Consider the following 20,583-nt stretch of genomic DNA (forward strand, 5'->3'; position numbering starts at 1 on the left):
AATTTTGATTTTAAATGCAGTGCTACTAGTTTCACAAATGAGGTTACATAAACACTTAATCAAAGTATCAATACACTTAACACAGATCAATAAATTGGGAAACATTCGAGACCATTTTCATATAAAACCCAATTTAGTATAAATATTAGATTGACTGGAAATTTTAGACTTAGAGTTAATTTTTTTATACTAATTAATGTGCATAATGTTACAAATTTTTGAAATAATATAGAGTACATACATATGTTAGGGCAAACAGATTAAAGTCATATTTTAAGAAAAACCGTTTTGAAAATTGTGTATTGTTCTCATAGTTTTCCAACGTAATCTATCATTTTACGTGTGTTTTGCGTGTGTGCATGTGTCATTAGCCCATTGCTCACCACCTCACTTCCATTTGTTTAATTGATCAAAAACAAAAATCGCCATAACACTTGATTTTTAATAATCTAGAGCTCTTGTGATTGCATTGGAAATGTACTTATAAATGTTAAAAATCTCGGAAACTAAGAAACTTTTGTCATTTCTATTTTCTAACAATCTAATTTAACCCATTACAAACTTAAGACAATTTTCTAAGAATGGAAAACCTTATACTTCCTAAATATAGAGAGAAAGCATAGGAAATAGCACCTGAAAAATATGACTATTTAAGTATAAAAATCATATTTGCATAACATAAAATGCTAAAATATTGCTTGGTATAAAGAGAACTTTAAATTATATAATATAATTTAGAACCCAAGAAGTTTTATATTTAAGAAAATTCTTATGTATAAATGAAGTATACACTGCATTTAGTCCACCGGCCCACTGTCACTGTTGCCACTATGTCTCTACTGTTGGAACTCAATTCAACACCATTCAAATTAAACTTAAAGATTTTCTTAAATACTACGTATTAAATTGAATTTAATGGCTGATTTAAACTTGTGATACATAAAATTTTGTAGCTGTTATCCACGGGCGAGATCGGAGCAATTTAGGAGGTGTCCAAATTCGGTGTCAGAAATTCACGAGACACTACCGCGTGCATCACAGGGTTATATAATATTGTTTCGACCCATATATGGCCATTATTTGGCTACGTAAAGGCCCGTGGAAGCTTATAGCCAATACAACAAGCATGTACGAAAATGGTTAAATTAAATGCTTAAAGGCAAATTGGATGGGTCCACCTACCCAAATGGACTCCCGAAGGGTATTAGGGTCCACGCAATCATCTCGGCAATTTTTATTTCCGGCCCAAAAAAAAAATCAAAAATTGACAAAAATGAAGGCTATTATCCACGTTTTTTGAAGAATTTTGAAGGTTACGGAGCCCGGTGGCGAAAAGTGTTGAGATCATAGGGGATACATCTCAGGGTCATATAATGTCGTTGGGAACCATATATGACCATTATATATATGTTGTCATAAATGTCCGTGGTGTAACTTGATTTTATGAAATCAGTGCAAGTTGTAATCGGGTAAATTGATTGTTTAAAGGCATATTGGATTGTTTTATCCACCCAAACGGGCTCCCAGAGGGTATTAGGGACCATGGTAAACATCTCGATAATTTTTATTTTCGGGCGAAAAAAGGTTAAAAAAATTCCAAAATTGAAGGCTATTATCCACACTTTTTGAGAAATTTTGAAGGTTACGAGGTCCGGTGGTAAAAAGTGTTGAGATCCTAGGGGATACATCTTAGGGTCATATACTGCCGTTTGGAACCATATATGACCATTTTATGTTGTCATAAATGTCCGTGGTGTAACTTGATTTTATGAAATCAGTGTAAGTTATAATCGGGTAAATTAACTATAAAGGCATTTTGGATGGTTTAATCCACCCAAATGGGACCCCGGAGGATATTAGGGACCATGGTAAACATCTCGGCAATTTTTATTTCCGAGGGTAAAAAGGTCAAAAAAATCCAAAATTGAAGGTAATAATCCATGCTTTTTGAGGATTTTGGAGGTTACGAGTCCTGGTGGCGAAAAGTGTTGAGATCATAGAGGATACATCTCAGGGTCATATAATGCCGTTAGGAACCATATATGATCATTATATGTTGTCATAAATGTCCGTGGTGTAGCTTGATTTTATAAAATCAATGCAAGTTGTAATCAGGTGAATTAACTGTTTAAAAGCATATTGGATGTTTTTATCCACCCAAATGGGCTCCCAGAGGGTATTAGGGACCATGGTAAACATCTCGAAATTTTTTATTTCCGGGCGAAAAAAGGTCAAAAAATTCCAAAATTGAAGGCAATTATCCACGCTTTTTGAGGAATTTTGGAGGTTACGGGGCCCGGTGGCAAAAAGTGTTGAGATCCTAGGGGATACATCTATGGGCCATATAATGCTGTTAGGAGGCTCGAGAGACCTTTCCGACAAAACATCGTGTCTTGCCGCTGGGTAAAGGCAGTTCCCCTGTGGTTAAACAAAAAACTTCCTCTTCACTGGTCCCTATACCCCAACCGGCATAAGCACTCGTAACTACTTTATTTTTAACATAAACAAGACTTTTGAACCATATATGACCATTATATGTTGTCATAAATGTCCGTGGTGTAGCTTGATTTTATGAAATCAGTGCAAGTTATAATCGGGTAAATTAACTGTAAAGGCATTTTGGATGGTTTTATCCACCCAAATAGGACCCCGGAGGATATTAGGGACCATGGTAAACATCTCGACAAATTTTATTTCCGGGAGTAAAAAGGTCAAAAAAGTTCCAAAATTGAAGGCTATTATCCACGCTTTTTAAGGGATTATGAAGGTTATGGGGCCCGGTGGCGAAAAGTGTTGAGATCTTAGGGGATACATCTCAGGGTCATATAATGCCTTTTGTAACCATGTATCACCATTATAGTTGTGATACATAAAATTTTGTAGCTAATTAAATAAGTTCTATATTAAGTAATCTTGGGTAGTGAGAGGTTTCATAGAGCTCAATGAATAATACAAGCACTTGTATAACTTGCAGTGGTTAATTTACAAGTTACTAAAAAACGAAAGAATCATTATAAGTTTTGTGGTTGCATTTTTTATATCCTATAAATCATGCCATAACAAATAAGGTGTTGTTCTCTTTAACTTGTAGACAATTAAGTTCAATAATAAAAACTACGGAGTAGTAGTTTTGAGAAAGACACTAGTGAATAGGCACAAAACAAAATTGTTTCTTAGTAGTTATAAGTATCAATTCTGAACAACAAATTTCATATTTAATAGGTTTCAATTGATATAATTCAACAAAAATCAATAAGTAACAATCGATTTAATTCAATAAAAATCAGTTCAATGACATGATCACATGCCTAATCCCCCAAACATTGATAAAGGAGGGTCCATTGAATTAAGGAAAAAAAAGGCTTGACTTCATATAGTTGGACCATAGCATGAAATACCAACATTTCATTTTCCATAATTAAACCTAGTTGCATTTGACAAGGACAAGAGTTTACCAGATTCATGCACTTACTTTCTTTCTTTCTTTCTTTATTTATTATTTTTTTTTTAATTTTTTTTTTTAGAGATTTTAACATTGATTTCTTCTTTGTTTTGTGAAATTGTGGAAGTCAGAATTTTCTTTTGTTGAGAGAAGTCTAGCTGGTAAAGGGACCAGCACTCAAGCCCAAAAAATATATGTACTCGGCTGGTCCGCCGGCTGTGAATGACAATCCAATGGGCCGAACTCAAGTCTAGCCCGCTATAGACCCATCATTGCACCACCCTTTGCCTGGTCTGTGGTGAATACATGGGTCTTTGTTGAGTAGTCATATACTCCTAGGCTCCTACTGTAGCAGATAGTAGTGTATAGTTTATAGCGCATGCACCTCATACGCAAGCACACGACATATTGCACTGATAACACGCACCTCACAAGGTTCACATAGTATACGTAAAGCACGCAAAGTTGCCAGGAGATGGGAAAGAGAAGAAGGATTAGTTACGAAGGTTGGATAGCATCAAGTAACCATGAGTTGTGGAGAAGAGCGAGATTACTTTAATAGTCTTAGAAAGGCTAATCGTGTTGCAGATATTTACTCCCTAAATATAAAATGTATATTTTTGTAATAAATTTGAAATACTGTTAAAGTTTAAACTCCCATTCCTCAGTCTCTTTAATGTGAGACCAAAAGTATTCTGTTTTGCTGCAAGAAGCCTAGTAAAGCCCCGAGCAGTTTCACCCAAAAAGAATAGATATAACCCCATACCTAGTAATAAACGACAGTACAATGATCAAACTCAAGTCCGGCACACTGCACAGTGGAGACCCTTCATTATGCTATGTTCGGTGTCTATGGTGATAGATAGGCATATGACTCCTGTAAGTAAGTCGTCATATCTTGCTCCCAAAAACACATACTCCTAACGGAGCATTCTCTACTATCTACTAGAGTATACCAGTGCACGCCTTAAAAGACCCTTCAAAAAGATTTGTCAATACAATACTTCCTCAGTTTGATCTCAAACTAAAATCATTGAATTTATAGTAAGTTACAAAAATGATATTGAGATATGGAAGTATGCAATATTTGCTCAGTAATTGGGAGCCACCCTGTGTAATGCAAAGACCGTAACCTAAACAAGAAATCTGCTCTCCACAAGCATGCCTAAAAAGCCGTTGAATGCTTAAGCATTGTAAAGCAAACAGAACAATGCATAGCGAACATCAAGATTCTATATTACACATATATACACAGTAATCCTTAATCAAGAACAAGCTCATCACAACAGCTAATGAAATTTCGGTGAAATAATTACTGACAAACCCCTATCTGACTAGAAACTAACATGTACTATACAAACCAAAATTTAATGATGGCATACTTAATAAAAGATTTACGATCAAAAGAATACCTGATCTACATGATGGACAAGGATTTTCTAAAGCAAATGGCCTAGCTCTTAATACTAAACAAAGAATATAGCAGTAGCAAATGTTGTCTCACTTTTTCTTTTTGCCTGCAGCCCCTTCACGTTGAGTACGGAAATGACTTAGAAGCTGCTGAGCCTGCAAATCCATATTCAAAACCTTGCATTATACTTTCAACGATTCATGTAACTCAATGAAAGTAGAATTCCTTGTAAGCACTTAAAACTTTCAAATAGCAGCTATTTAAAAACACCAATGCCAAGCTCTTTTCAAGTGATACAGGAAAGATGATAATTAAAATACTTGGCACATAGGCAATTTTGCAAAATTCGATTAATCTGCAACATTTAAGTTCAAAATCTACCACCCACGTGCATTTTACCCAGCACCAAAAAAAAAAAAAAAAAAAAACAGTAGCAGCAAAAATATGAGAAAGAAGTTACGAAATAGAATAATATCACTTACTTTCTCCTTAGCTCTAGGGGTTCCCGACTGAGATAGAGCAACAAGTGGAGGAACAGCACCTTCTTGGAGTACCAAGTTGCAAAACTTGGGACTATTGAGACACAATTGCAGCAGCACGGAAGCAGCATTTTCCTTTCCTCTTTGTGACCCTGACTCGACAATCTCAACAATCAACGGTATACCACCTTCCTTAGCAATTGCCATACGCCCTTCTGAGATTGTGGATAGATTTGCGAGAAGGGCTACAGATTTGTCAACCATTCCTGTGGGAGGGTCTAAAAGCTCAATAAGATGTTTCACTGCTCCAGCTTGAACTATTCGAGCTTTATTTTCATGACAGATAGATAGATTAAACAAAGCAGTTGCAGCATCCTTTTTCCCTCTGACAGTCCCCCTAGCAAGAAGATCGACCAGCACTTTGCTTGCTCCTGAGCGCCCAATCTTTGACTTATAATCTTCAAGAAGAGAGAGACTAAAAAGTGCTGCAGCTGAGTTTTCTTTAGCTGTATCAGTTCCTGTCTTAAGAACATGTATCAATGGTTCAATTACTCCTGCTTCTGCAATCCTTGCTTTGATTTCTTCATTAAGTGAAAGGTTTAGAAGGGCAGTCACAGCATGCTCTTGGGTTATCTTAACATCAGAGTGTAAAAGTGAGATTAAAGGGCCAACGGCCCCACACTTCCCAGCAATGATTCGATTATCCATGTTGTGCTTAGCAAGAAGTCGTAGCTCAGCTGCAGCTGCAGTTTGCAGTGCATTGGATGGACTTTTTAGATTTTCGACCAATTCATCAACATGGGATAGTGTAGTTGTTTCATCATGTCCTGACTCAGAGAATGAAAGTGAGTTAACTCTGGAATAATTATTGCTCCCATTCTCAGAACTTGTCTTTGCACTTTGAGATCCTCTTCCTGATAAAGAATTACATGTAGAACGCTCTGACATGATCTCGCCTACAATTTCATGTCTGTCAGATATCCTTGATATTTCAGTTGTTGATGAAGGCATGTAGTCACAGCTGGAAACAGCACTTGTTGCAGAGTGGCTCCTACTATGAGCATATGAGTGTTCAGGGGAACGGTTGTTGGACTTCTTGGCTTCCAAACCTTGGCACATGCTGGAGCTCACCTCATCAGATACAGAAGGACCATCGATATTTAGCCTTCCAACTGCATCTCCAACCTCTAAGGAGGACCTAGACATAGAGTCACTGCTATGAACTGAGCAACGGAAACTATCAGTACGGATTACATCTTGAGCACTGGTGCTGTCATCGGCATTAGTGCTGTCAGAGCTATTTGGAGGCTTCAGATTATTTTCCTGAAACCAATTTGCTATCAGTGCCTTGACAGTGTAATTTGGTATGATATTCGTGTGTGAAAGATATTGACGGGTTTTGGGGCAAGTGTTTAGCCCATGATCAAGCCATCTTTGGATGGACGACCTCTCAAATGTTTGGCCAGAAGCTACAATGACTGGATCTAACATAAAATCTAATGACAAAGGGCAGCGGAAGTATGAAGGGATAGGAACACCATCCATTGTTCCAAAGCATCCGTTTGATAGCATATAATCACGAATAAGAGCCAGGAGATCCACAATTTGGTTGATCTGATCCACTTTTTCTGTGCACTTGTTCACATAAACTTTCACCCTTTCCTTTTCAACAGCAATACTCTCTTTAAGTAATTCCTGATTTGATGCTAGGCTCAGAGACTCCACGATTTCTGCCAAGTGTTCACTGCAAGAAATCAGGCTATCATTTTTACTTTTTAGAGCTTGTTCAATGTGTACTGAGATTCGCTCCGGCTGCCAGCTTTGAAGTTCCTGGACACAATGCTAAAACGTCCTACAGAAGTTAGAGACTAGCCAAGAGCTTGAAAGTAGAATTAAATAATAAGATAAGGGGATATCTCAAGCTACCATTATCTCGGTACATACTTGCACACCAGCGAAACTAGATGAAGACGATGATGTCCGTAATAACCTACATAATATACCACATATCTCAAGGGAAGAACTCCTGATTCTTTTCAGCAATTGCTCACTTTGTGAAACCTGACAGTTTGAAATTGGTTATAAGATATTAAGGTATATTCAAAAGATGAAGAATGTCAGCATCTAGCACATAAATCAAATATACACCCCAGAAACACCAAAAAAAAAAAAAAAAAAGTAAATATACAACCCATAAAAAAAATAAAAAAAATTGCAGAAAAAACTAGAGCAGCATAAAAGGACAGAGAGCACACCCTTTATAACGAAAAAGACTAACCAATTACAAAATACAGTAGCCCACAAACAACAGAAATGTGCAGCTTATAATAAATAGTTCAAGTACACAAAAAAGTACATGTGATTAGAAACAAGTAACAAACGCCTAGATTCTGGAGAAATGAAGCTAACAAGGGAGTAATTACAGCCTAAACCATTACAATTTGGAACATCACTACAGCACCTATTGCAAAGATAGCAGCACCTTTAGCATATCTTAACTATAATGCACTGAAACTCTATAGATGGTCACATTTTCTGGAAACTCCCAAAACTTGAAGAAGCTCAGGGGAACCTCTTCCTTTATATACCAGTAACTTTCCTTCTTATAAATGTAACATCCATGTCAAAAACATATGCAAACTAACAATTACTAGTAAGAAATACTGTTCATAAAACACAAAACTTCATATCTCTAAGCAAGATAATTGATCTATGGTTTAAGATTTCTTGTTTTTTCAATGAAAACTGCATCTTCATGATTCTCGGTTGGGGAAAAGGGGGGTATTTTCTGAGCAAGATGATTGATTTATGGTAAAGGTTTCATGTGTTTTCTATCTTTCAATGAAAACTGCATCTTCATGTCTCTCTTTTTTTCTTTTTTTTTTTTTTTTTGGTGGTGGGGGGGGGGGGGGGGGGGAGCAGAAGGAATTCATTGACTCACAGTTAAAAGTTTACTCATTTTCGGTGACCATCGTTCCATAAATTCTCTTGCAGAATTGATGTAAGCATCCAAATCTTCACACTCCTTCCATAAATTTCCTTCTGAAGATATCTTGTCATCATCATTGATTTCATCAAGGACAGGTTTCAAATGTTTAAGCATAATAGCCAAACTCTCGAAATCATTTTGAGTAGGCATGGCCTTTGATGTCTGACATGACATTAAATGAATGAATCGAGAAATACTGTTGTTCAGACATCTCATATATGTAGTCTCCATTTCACCTGCATCAATACAAGAAATGATAGTTAGAATACTTAAAAGCCAATTAAAAGTAACAGTGACCATATTTTTTATGAACAGAAATCTAATTCTCAACCTAACAAGAATATTGAATACAAGAATCACAACATGATTATGATGAAGAGGTAACTAGACATACTGATATGCTAATAATTCATAAGCTAAAGACATCTTTCAACACAGTAGATCTGTTCAATTCTCTATTGTTAAAAGAAAGGCAGGCACTTACCCTACGAGTCAATTCGGAAAGCATTCTATTTAATGCATAGAGCTCCAAGCTAAAAAAGGACATATTAAGGAAAGGCTCAATCTAATAAAGTTAGGAACATAAACTTTGACACCAATGACAAACAGACTAGATTCTGCAGAGAATCAAAGTTTCGTAAGCTCAGCAAGAAGGGAAACAGAATTTCATATTGCTTCTGTACTGTGAGGTCCTGACAGCAATGACATACAGATGGAACTTTTGTGTCCAAAATATAGATCATAGAAAGCTCCTACAGACATCAATCTACCACAGCATACATGCCATCTCAATACAGAATAATAAGGATTACATCTAAAGCAAGCTTAATCAGACCAAGTTCCTAAGCTTCGAGCACTTGACAATAACAGCCTTCAGCTAATAATTCAAAGTTTTCCTTCTCATCAATTTGACGTTCAATAACCACACATATCTCAGCCCGATAGGTACAAACGAATGAGAAAACCATAAAAGCAGGAAAAGAGAAAAACTGAAAGAAACAGAAAATCTAACTCCAAATCTCTTATTAAAGTCAAGTTTAGTCTACAAGGCAATCATGTAAAAATAGTTTATGACAGCTTTTTACTGTAGCCCCTGCTTATGTCCCTTGAGTAAGTGTGGGGTAATGGCCTAAAAGGTTAGAACATGCGCTTTAAAAGATGTAGATGACCTTACAATTACAAAGCTAAATTATGTTTTGCACCTTTATGACCAGAAAATTCACTGTGTTCTTGTACGAATCCATAAAGTTCAGTAACAATAATTCTTTTCCATAGAGCTATACATGAAGCCACTTGGAAAATATATTCCAAACGTGGTTATATAAGGCATTCAGCCACTTCAAATAGAAGAAAGGCGATACGAATCCCAGAAACAGCTGGCTCCAACCCTTGAAGCCACTCCCATCCCGTAACTACTGCACACTGTTCCCAACTCACACTAGTATAGACTATAAATACAGATTACAAATCAATTTCAAATATACATTAGGAGGTGTATAGAATAATGAAGATCCGGGTTCAACAGCCCACCCCTCCCTCCTTTAGGGTCAATCAACAACAAGAGTATTATAACTAAGAATAAAAGAGAATTGTCAAACAGCATATAATGTGCATATTAAAAGATTCAGAAAAAGGCAACAAGACAAATTGGTGGTCAAATCTCAAATAATTTAGCATTGTTACTAAACTGATGTGTAACATCTTACCTACATCAATTTGAAAAGCATAAGCCTCGATCAATATGTAACCAACAACTCATCCATCCAGGATCAAACATTTATACAATGTAGTACAACTTAAATCAAATCTACATTCTACTTTATAACCAAAACAAGCAACGCGATTCGCTCAAACAGAAAGGTAAGCCCTTTCTCAAATAGATAATGATTACAATTGCCCGAAACTAACGGTCCAATTCATCAAAAACACCTGTTACTGACCTTTAACATCTAGGAAATCAGCTAGGTTCAGAAAAAGAGTTATTTCTTCACTTGAGGTAACAAAATTAGATGATTTCAGAGCATTTCTCATCAAATAAAACTTCACAATCTAAATTTCCTCTCAAACAACACAAAAAAGCTACATAATTATGAATAAATTGACACCAAATACATGCAACACCTATTTTCATAACACAAACATCATCAAGTTTCAATCTTTTTGAGATTCCCAGCTGTAAAACATCAAGAACAACAAAACCCATTTAAATTCTAATCCAAACAAATTTAGCTAACAACATTTTTAACAACCCAAATCATATCAATGGCAAAATAGTGAAATACCCATTAATAATCACAATATTGCAATCCCAAAATCATGAAATTATTTACAAAAAATTGAACAAAATTAAAAACCCAGAAAATTAAAAGGGGGGAAGGTCAAATGCAAGAAATGGTTGTACCTGATGCAGGGGAAGCTAGTAGGTGAAGGCATTAACAGACCCAGAAATGGTAAGTTCTGTTAGCATGAAATAACAAAATTTGTTGAGTCTGAAATTATATATAAAAAAATTTATATATTTAGCAATTTTCCCTAAAAAAATTCCTACTTCTGGAAAACCCTCTCATATGTACCTTGTTTACAACGCTTTCATGGTAATCAGAAAATTGAGAAAATTGTTAGAGGGGTGAGTGTATTTTTGTGTTTTTTGATTAAAGGAGTTGGAGGAAGCCCTTTTTTCTTTTGTTTTTCTGTTTTAGGGCAAATTTACAGATTGGCCCACATTGTATTGGACATGACACATGAGTGAATATTTTTTATACTTTATCTGTTTATCAATGGATGTACATGGGCCTGTTCACATTTACTTAATTTCAGTTCAGTTCAGCTCTAATCAGTTCAGTTCAGGTCCAATTAGTACAGTTCAGTTCAGCTCCAATCAGTTCAGTTCAGTTCAGCTCTGTTCGGTATATGTGAACAGGCCCTTCATTTCAAAACAAATGCATCAATTTGATGTTTAATGCTTGTAATTTGGTGGTTTTAATGTATAATTTCTTGATATTAAGTTTTTACGGGTGTCATTTATACTTATTGATAATTTCATACATAATTGGCCGAATTTCCATAGTCAAAGTGGAAATTTGATTTGGATTTGAAAAAAAAAATCCAATTTTAAATTGGATGGCAATCTTAAGAGAAAGAAATTCACCTAATTCCATGTGGATCTTATTTTTCATAATTAAAAAAAAAATGAAGTTTAAGTATTAATATTGACCACAATTATTTATTAATATATACTCATGAGATAGATGTCATCACTTTAATTGTTCATTTTGGGTAATCTAAGTGAGAGTATTCCATTAAAAAAAAAAAAAAAGTGAGTATATTGTTTAGATATCAAGATTAGTTTAGTTGGGTCATTCATGTAATTTTTCCATGTTAACAAAATTATGGATAACTAGGTAAAACCTTTAATTAATTAAACAAGCGTAAACAATAATTTCTACAATTTTTTATTTTCTACTATTTTTGTAATTTTACTTTTCTATAGATCTCTATCTCCACCCTACTCGAATAAAAACAATAAAACAAAATTGCATATAACCTAGAATAGTGTCATTGCGCATTTTGATAACCTACTAAAAATAGTTAGAACTATAATTCATTCTATCATTGTATGTTAACTCCATAGTTTGGATGTATTAATATATTTGTCCACAATGATATTTATACTACATTTTATTCTTTGGCCTATATGTACCAAATCAACTTTAGATAGTTGGAGTTGCCCTAACAATGAAAAAACGACAGATAAAATGTCACCAATTCTAAGTATTTTTTAATTAAAATAAGAGGAAGCATAAATATATGATTAACTAGGTTAGCAATTAGCCAATTATAAGGCTTTATCAGCAAGTGATATTATTATTATCTTATCCACAAAATTGTCACCACATTATCCAGTTGTCTTCCCTTTATTTGGTCAAATGCTTAACAATTCCGCTTATTTTTCATTTACAGATAATTAGAAGTAGTTGCCTTTGACATAATTATTGTCTGGACTTTTTATTTTTATCTAAAAAACAAATAAATAAAAATTATTCTCTCAACTTTTTTGCTAATAAAATGCTACTAGACAAAATATATGCATCCTTTGGAAAGACATTCCACTCTTGATATGACTCCATATGAGTAGTAAGCTACCAAAGTAATCAGAAAAATTCAAAATTTGTGCCTGAATTTTTTTTTTGTTGTAATCAAATATTTATAAACTTAGAATAGAGATTAAAGAATTAGAAGATTAGAAAATTCAGAAATTTGGGGTTTTTAGGGTTTAGATTGATTTTGGCTCCGATACCATGACAATATTAGAGAGAATAGAAAGAATAGAGTAGTGTGTATTCATTAGCATATGCACATGTGTATATATATACAACCTAGAGAGTAGGGCACATAACATAATATCGGCCCAATAGAGCTAAATACATCATATGGCCTAATATATCATTTTACAAAGAATACAGTACATACATGTACAAATAAATAAAAATCGGATAATAAAACGAATATATCTTTACTAGACTAAAAGCTCAGAGCTTAAAAAGTGAAAAGGTATATTGTCTTTTACTCTTTGTAATTTTGCGAAAATCAATCTACCATTTGATGATATTTGAAAAGTTGATAGTAAAAGTTAAGACAAGACTATTATTAGACGGAGGTTGTATAATGGTCAACCTCCTTACCATCTAACAATCAATCATAGGTTAAATATGCCGAAATTTATTTGTTAGTTGGTTTCGAATTTATAAGTAGACAATATAATATCACCAAGTTAAATGAGGTTGTACCTTTATATTCCTAATGACTCTATGACAGGCTTGCAATGATTTTTGGCTTCAAAATATTAAGATCCCATTTTCATATAATAATCAAAGTGGGTTCAAGGTTGGAGCTTGGTAAGCATGTAGGTACCACATACATTTATGTAGGTCCAAAACCATTTTTTTTTTTTTTTTTTTTTACTAATAATAATAAAAGAAAATAAAGATTGAATCATGTTTAACATTTGTTATGGGAATAGTGAAAATTTGCACACCACAAAGATGAAATTGGCTTGAAAGTTGATACGAAAAATCATTATTGTTTTTATAAGTACAATAATTGAAATCCACTACTAAACCAAACCCTTGGAAATATAATGTAAGTAGTGCTCAATATATATATTAAAAACAATTATCTCTACATTTGAACAATCATTTACAATTAATTTAATCTAATATGATTAGTTGAGTTAGTTGTGCTTTGACTTCTTATTACGAATACACAATTGTAGATGAAGTCATTTTATTCACCTTATCTCGATTTAATTAGATTATTAAGTAAAAAAATATCTTGAAATAGGTATATTGAACTATAAAAATATTCATTTATAACATGGTTATTATTATTAAAAACATGTCACCTCCAATTGTATAAAAGTAAAATTTTAATATATGAAGTATATATTATATTCATCGATTTTGGTGGATGACTATATCGATTGTATACAAATGCACATTTCTACAAGCATATAACTCGTATCTTTTAAGCAAGGACATACTTCCTATATCCGTACTTGTATTTGTTTTTCCTACTTTGACTATTATCACGAGTTCGAAATTTCGAATGTGAGTAGAAATGAAGGGCATTTTCAACCACATCTTTGTAGGAGTGTAGGACTAAGTCCATGGTACTGCCTAGCACTTCCTGGTTGCACTCTAATAAGTTAGTGGATATCGTAAAATCACAAAGAAAGATGGGGTCCATGATAAATATTGACTGCCGTTTACGCCATCCTGCCTCCAAAAGGGGAGCTCCAATAAATGAAAGGGGTGCACCTCCCATGTGGACTTTCTTGGAGAAAAGATACAGTCCTTCTCAACATTTTGATCTTCTATATATTCAATTATACTTTTATAATATAAAGTAGATCTTGTGTATTTATATACTAGAATTTTAATTTAAGATAATGACAAATATTGATATAAATTATAGCTAATAAGTGCTCATCATTCATAGGAAAGATTTGTATGGAGTATTTTAAAAGCATTAGTATGTAAGATTGAATCTCATTATCAGCACTTTGAAATTAGGAGTTACATATCATTCTCATTCACTCTTAAAACGTTTATCCAATTACCTCGAGTCGGGTTAACTAGTGAGAGATTTTAATGTGTTGAATTCTTTTCTTTATCTATAAAAAAAGACAAAAAAAGATGTATATAATGTCTCACATAATTCTAAAGGATTTCAAGTCAACTAGATAAATGATGAATAGATGTTCAAAGCTTTGAGATGGAAAAGTTCATGTGATATTTGACATATTTCTCCTATCTACTTATGTTTTATAAAAAAAACCTCACTTGACTTTGAACGTGGGTAGCCTCTTTTCTTGTACGCTTAGGGCCTGTTCTCATTTACTGATTGGAGCTTAACTGAACTGAATATAACTGAAATAAATATTTTATGAGAGAAGAAAATTAGGAGCTGAACTGAACTGAACTGATTGGAGCTGAACTGCACTGAATGTAATTGAAATTAAGTTGAAGTGAACAGGCCCTAAGGCTCAACAACTATGATATAACCTTTTGTTTCCAATATAATTGATCAGCACAGTCAAAATTACAGGCGTTGCAAAGTTAGTAGTTCAGAGAGAGAATTTGTATGTGCATTACGCTATGATGATCCAGAGAAACGTGTGGTTTCCGGTGATAGGCCTGCGTTGGCACATAAAATAAAGACTTTCCAACCCGACCATTTATTACTACCTCCGTTTCATATTATTTGCAATGATTAGAAAATTTCCACCCACACTTTATGTCAAATAGTTGCAAATAATATAAAACGATAATATTTCAAAATTAGTACTTGTTAGTTGTTATATTCTATTTTTAAGGTTAACAAATCAATTATGTTCAATGATAAATGACATGGTTTTCCACATACATATAGACTTGCATTTGAGCAAAAGCCCAATGTTCACTGGCCAAAAACACACATGTAAGATTTGGGCCTTAAACTCTTTCTTCAATCTTTTTCAGACAACATGCAAAAATGTAATTAACGTTACAAAAAAAAAAAAAAAAAGAAGACAATTATTTTTTCTTTCCCCTGAAAATTGAAAATGGCTTTAAACTCAATTTGCTTTTTTCTACCGTTGCGTTGATTTTGGTTGCTGCTCTTTCTCTCTCCTCTGACCCGCGTTTTTGAGCAGCTGGGGTTCTTTGAATCTCCAGATTTCAGTTCTCTTGATTTCATATTATAAACGTAAGTTATTCTGAATTGTTACTTTTTATTAGATGTTGTGAAATTGATTGGGATTTGGATTTTGGATTTATGGAGTTGAATTTGTAATTTTTGCTTGATTGATGTACAAATTTTATGGTTAATTCTTATCTTAGCTCTATTTTGTTGATTGATTTATGATTGGGGGTTTGTTAATTGAATTGGGTTTTGGGTTTAGGGTTCTAACTTCTAAATTTTAATATAATTTTGGTATGGGGATTACTTGATTTGTTTATTCAATTGGGTTTCCCACTAATCGAATTGGGGATTACAAAAAGTTGATTTATTTATCGAATCATAGTATATTTGTTAATTTTTTTTGGGGACTTTCCTTTGTCTCACTAATTAATTGAGGTGCCATTGATTTAAGCTTGAATTGACATTGCTTGGTTATGGTATTAGCCTACTATGTCTTCATCCTGTCTCTGCTTTTAATGATAGAAAATAGAAATTCGTGGTTTTCGAGAGGATTATTCTTCATGTAGAGATACTTAGTTCATAACTAACAGCTTACCACATGGGTGTTTTAGGACCCTTGACTTATAGCTGTGGATTTATATCACCTTTTTGAAGATTGAAATTCACATAAATGTTTTATTTCATCTTAATTAAGCTGTCAGATACTGAATGAATGCATTTGAAGATGGCTCTTTTTGGTTGGGTCTTGGGAGAAATACAGTGAAAATTTTCATTCTAGTGTTGATTGTTTATTTAACTGTCTGTATAGAGATTGACTGTATAGTCAATCTAGTGCTCTACCAAGGTGGATTATTGAACTATTGGTTATGTGCACTGAAATTGTGAAAGATTAAAACGAGCGATCGTGTTGCTATATTTAGTTAGTCAGAGTCTTAAGCAAGAAGATTTTAATGAATTTTGTCGATCTTACTTTGATATTTGATTCTCCTTAATTGCAATTGTGTTGCAGGCTTTGGTTTATAATATAACCCTTTAATGTCAGAACAAAACCATGACAATGGACCTTTTCTCCCTGGGTCCAGTGGCCGCCCTCCTGGCCTTGCTCAGGGACGGGCCTGGAAGGGGGTTTTGGAGAATTCGAACCAGGAGGAGAAATGGGTGGAGAGGGATTTTCTACAGTTGAGCAACAGTGATGGTGGTACTTCAAAACGAGAAGCTCAGGAGGATGTGAAGAGAGAGGAAGATGGTTGGAAGAAGCCTAAGCTTGAGACCCAGACACTTGACCTGTCTCTAGCTCTGCCTGATGTCTCTCTTTCTCTCTCTGCATCAAATGCCGCACCACCAAATTGTGATGCTGTTGTGCGTCCTAAGCCATCTAGGAGTGTGCAGTCTTTGGCACTTTCAAATAATAATAACAATAGTAATAATAATAACAATATCAATAATAATACTCAAGTAACATGCTCTGATGACTTTACAGCTGCTTCGTTATCGTACTCTTACTCTCACCCATTTTCACATAACCCTAGTTGTTCGTTAACTCAGAATTCTACTGAATATTATGAGAATTCGGTTGGTAGTTGTAGGAGGGATTGGAATTGTGGTGAAGGAACCAATGGATCTGTTCATAGTCGTTTTAAGCCAATTGGAGATGGAGTCTCTTTATCAAATCATGGTGGTGGTGTAGCTTATACTTTGTTGAACAGATCTCGTACCTTTAATAGGGATCCAGGTAACAGTCTGTATAGGGCGGCTGCCTCAGATACTAGTTCCTTCTTTCCCTCGGAATTGCCTGCCAAGCCAAGATCTGATTTGTGCTCTGTTGACTCCATGAGTAAATCTTTGGACCAGGGGCTGAATAATTTGGAGGATATGAGAGGACACAAGTTCTCCAGAGGAGAAAGGATTGTTCGTGATGTCATTACGGAACACACCACTGTTATGTCACAATTATCTCGTGAGCTTCCTACTGAAGCTATCGAATCAGCTAAGGAGTACTTGAACTGTCTAATGGCATCACCTGAGAGAAAAGATGAGTTAGTTTATCTGCAAAATTTGCTCGAAAAAAGGTCAGACCTTACAATGGAAACTCTTTCTAAGTCTGACAGACTACAATTGGAGATTCTGGTTGCAGTAAAATTTGGGCTTAATGAATTTGTTTCAGGGAAAGCACACCTCCCAACCAGTGAATTGGCTGAAATTTTCTTCTTCCAGAGATGTAGAAATATAAACTGTAAATCCTCACTGCCTGTGGATGACTGTGACTGTAAGATTTGCTCGACAAAGAAGGGATTTTGCAGCCAGTGTATGTGTTCTTTGTGTTATAACTATGATTGTGCCAACAATACCTGTAGTTGGGTTGGATGTGATGCTTGCTCTCATTGGTGTCATGCTGCCTGTGGTGCTGAAAATAATCTAATAAGACCTGGCCCTAGCTTGAAGGGGTCCTCTGGCAAAACTGAGATGCAGTTCTATTGTCTTGGATGTGGTCATGCTTCAGAAATGTTTGGATTTGTCAAAGATGTGTTTATCTTTTGTGCTAAAGATTGGGGTATACAAACACTGATTAAGGAGCTTGATTGTGTTAGAAGAATCTTTAAAGGAAGTGAAGATCTGAAAGGCAAAGAGCTATATCTTAAAGCTGCTGAATTGCTCACAAGGCTTGAAAGAAGGGCTATATCTCCGTCAGATGCCTGTCAAGTTATTATTCACTTCTTCACCACCAAGTCTGGTAAAAGTTCTAACAAATTTCTATTCATAAACTAATTTGTTTTAATTTGTTTACCCTTTGTTTTCATCAATGTCTTCTGGTTGTCCCATTCTCAATTTGTATTTAAGATGGCATACTTGTTAGTCTCATGCCTACCAAGTGCTAGGAATAGTTATTTTTGCTATTTTACTTAAATAACTTAAAGTTATTTTCCACTGGCATGTGAGCAATGTTTGATTAAGGAATTCGTTGGGCTCTGTTAATTGGTTTGTGTACGTGTATAATTAGAAGAGAAATTCATCACTAAATAGGGTGGTTTGTCTCTGGTTAGCAAAGCACTTTGCACTATTACATGACGTAGGGCTACAAAATTGACAGTAAGACCTATGTAGACGTCATTGTATGCACTGGTTATGGTTTTTGGGTGGAAATCCTATCTATATGCCAATATGGTTGGAAACTACTAAATTATGGTGAGTAGGATGTATGAGACCACTGTAGTCTGTGTTGGAGTGTATGTACAAGAGACTACCAACTTCATGTTCGTTGGTAAGAAGATAATCCATTTTGACAAAGTAATGTAGTCATAGGAGATAAAGATGACTATCACTGCCAAGCAAGTTGATGAGAAGTGTGTTTTATATTGAGAGAGGGTTCCATTAGTCGTACACACAAATTTGTGAAATACGGATGGTCTTCTTAGGATTTTTTGTTTTTTTATATGATTTTATGGATATAGGTAATTGACCATTCGACCTGATTATAACACTCTTATTTTGTGTTAAGTACCTTTCTTTGCCAACATTGATGATATCTGACTTCTGGTAAATGTTATATTATAACATAGGGCTTGAATAATAATTGATTTACAGAAGTTTATTGACTTGTTGGCAATCATGAACAAAAGATTACCAGCATACTTTGTTTGATGGGTGGCTCTTGGCCCTGTACCACTAGCTAAAAGATTGAATTCATCATAACTTCTGTGCTTGACAGAGGCAACATTGTTTGCTGATTGAAACTAATATGAAACTTGTCTTATATACTGATTATGTAACTTGTCTATATGTTGATTATGAAACTTGTCTACGCGTTGATAGTTTTTGTCCAACTGGTTACTTAAATGCTCATGGATTTCTTTTGTCACAGACAAGGACGACACAGCAGATTTTGCTGCTACTGGTGTTGGGGCAAACGAACTTACAGCCAGTCAAGGGCGTCGTCTAGATGGCGTGTTCCCTTCTCCATCCTCCAATTTGGCTCAAAAGTCTAGCTTCATTAACTCTGCTACCATGCTGCAAGGTTTGCGTTCTTATGATTTCCATCAAAGCAGTCCCAAGCTGAATTTATCAAGTGAGCGACAACTGGCTATCGAGTTGTCTGGGAAATTGTCGAACAAGGATGGATTTGACAGCTTGGAAAGTATCATCCGCTTGAAGGAAACAGAAGCCAGGATGTTCCAGAATCGAGCAGATGAAGCAAGAAAAGAGGTGAATACATATCGTCAATTGGTTGAGACAAAAACCGCGAAGCTTGATGTAGAGTATAGTGAGAAGCTTGCAAAGTTGTGCTTACAAGAGGCTGAAGAAAGGAGAAGAAAGAGATTAGAGGAGCTTAGAATTCTTGAGAATACGCACTCTGATTACTACAAGATGAAGATTCGAATGCAAGCTGAAATCAGCGTTTTAGTTGAAAGAATGGAGGCCACAAAGCAGCTGTGGGTCTAATAATCTTATAATCTATTTCTATGGCGCTTTCTTTTGACATATTTAAGTAATGGCGATGGTTGCCTATAAGGGTGATTACTTTGATTAGCAATTTTTTCTTTGTTTATTGTTTTCGAAGAGAGTCATTTGTTTCTCGACTGTTTCAAAGTGTACGATTTAACCAGGTGAAGAGACAAGTGAATCTATGTCGAATATACTTGTATATGTACTCTGTGATCTGTATTATGTAATGTTGAGTTGTTGATCATTGTTAGCAGTTCACTTAATTCAACCCATAGCTGTTCTTAGATTTGGACCATCTGTTGTTTAAGAAACATAACTACTACTCGTACTATTTTTGTATTTACTCGTAATCTTTTTGTTTTATGGTTTATGCTATTTTTGAAATGCCTAAAAGATTTATTATGCATCATTCGTTAATGATTTTAAAATTAGAGTGATTACGTTCAACATAGCGTTTCTTTTCCTACGCATATTTGTCAAGAGGATGTTGCAATTTATATTTTCTTACATATTTATACACAATTAATTAGTTGAAAACTGATGACATGTACACAAATTAATACGGACTATGCAGTATTGTTTTTATTTTGGTGTTTAGAGAGCCACAAAGACGGGATGAAAATCGATCCCACGACCTCTT

General features: G+C 34.7%; 2 protein-coding genes across 4 annotated transcripts; one reads left to right on the forward strand and one right to left on the reverse strand.

Moving 5' to 3' along the window:
• Window positions 1–4,657: 4,657 nt before the first annotated feature.
• On the reverse strand, window positions 4,658–10,982 carry LOC145597592 (U-box domain-containing protein 3-like). Of its 3 annotated transcripts, XM_081653791.1 has the most exons (6): window positions 10,895–10,982; window positions 10,723–10,778; window positions 8,274–8,557; window positions 7,259–7,393; window positions 5,336–7,174; window positions 4,658–5,008 (listed from the first exon to the last, which is right to left on the reverse strand). In XM_081653791.1, the coding sequence occupies exons 3-6, from the start codon at window positions 8,550–8,552 to the stop codon at window positions 4,943–4,945; spliced, it is 2,319 nt and encodes a 772-aa protein (XP_081509917.1). In that variant the 5' UTR covers window positions 8,553–8,557; window positions 10,723–10,778; window positions 10,895–10,982; the 3' UTR covers window positions 4,658–4,942. The 3 variants fall into 3 exon arrangements, with proteins under 3 accessions (XP_081509917.1, XP_081509918.1, XP_081509916.1); XM_081653792.1 differs by having other exon boundaries at window positions 7,277–7,393; window positions 10,723–10,956; XM_081653790.1 differs by having other exon boundaries at window positions 10,723–10,956.
• A 4,414-nt stretch (window positions 10,983–15,396) lies between these two features.
• Window positions 15,397–20,187, forward strand: LOC145598628 (protein OBERON 3-like). Its single transcript, XM_081655004.1, has 3 exons — window positions 15,397–15,566; window positions 16,513–18,234; window positions 19,363–20,187. The coding sequence occupies exons 2-3, from the start codon at window positions 16,539–16,541 to the stop codon at window positions 19,938–19,940; spliced, it is 2,274 nt and encodes a 757-aa protein (XP_081511130.1). The 5' UTR covers window positions 15,397–15,566; window positions 16,513–16,538; the 3' UTR covers window positions 19,941–20,187.
• The last annotated feature ends 396 nt before the right edge of the window (window positions 20,188–20,583 follow it).

The sequence above is a fragment of the Chenopodium album genome, chromosome 20 (assembly GCF_948465745.1).
Source record: "Chenopodium album chromosome 20, dcCheAlbu1.1, whole genome shotgun sequence".
Classification (NCBI taxonomy): Eukaryota; Viridiplantae; Streptophyta; class Magnoliopsida; order Caryophyllales; family Amaranthaceae; genus Chenopodium; species Chenopodium album.

Excerpts from the sequence above, each read along its gene's own strand:
- LOC145598628 (XM_081655004.1), top strand. The coding sequence starts at position 16,539 with ATGTCAGAACAAAACCATGACAATGGACCTTTTCTCCCTGGGTCCAGT. Across the intron at positions 18,235-19,362 it reads CTTCTTCACCACCAAGTCTG|ACAAGGACGACACAGCAGAT; the intron begins GTAAAAGTTCTA and ends CTTTTGTCACAG.
- LOC145597592 (XM_081653791.1), bottom strand. The coding sequence starts at position 8,552 with ATGGAGACTACATATATGAGATGTCTGAACAACAGTATTTCTCGATTC. Across the intron at positions 7,175-7,258 it reads AAGTATGTACCGAGATAATG|CATTGTGTCCAGGAACTTCA; the intron begins GTAGCTTGAGAT and ends AGGACGTTTTAG. Across the intron at positions 5,009-5,335 it reads CCCCTAGAGCTAAGGAGAAA|GCTCAGCAGCTTCTAAGTCA; the intron begins GTAAGTGATATT and ends ATGGATTTGCAG.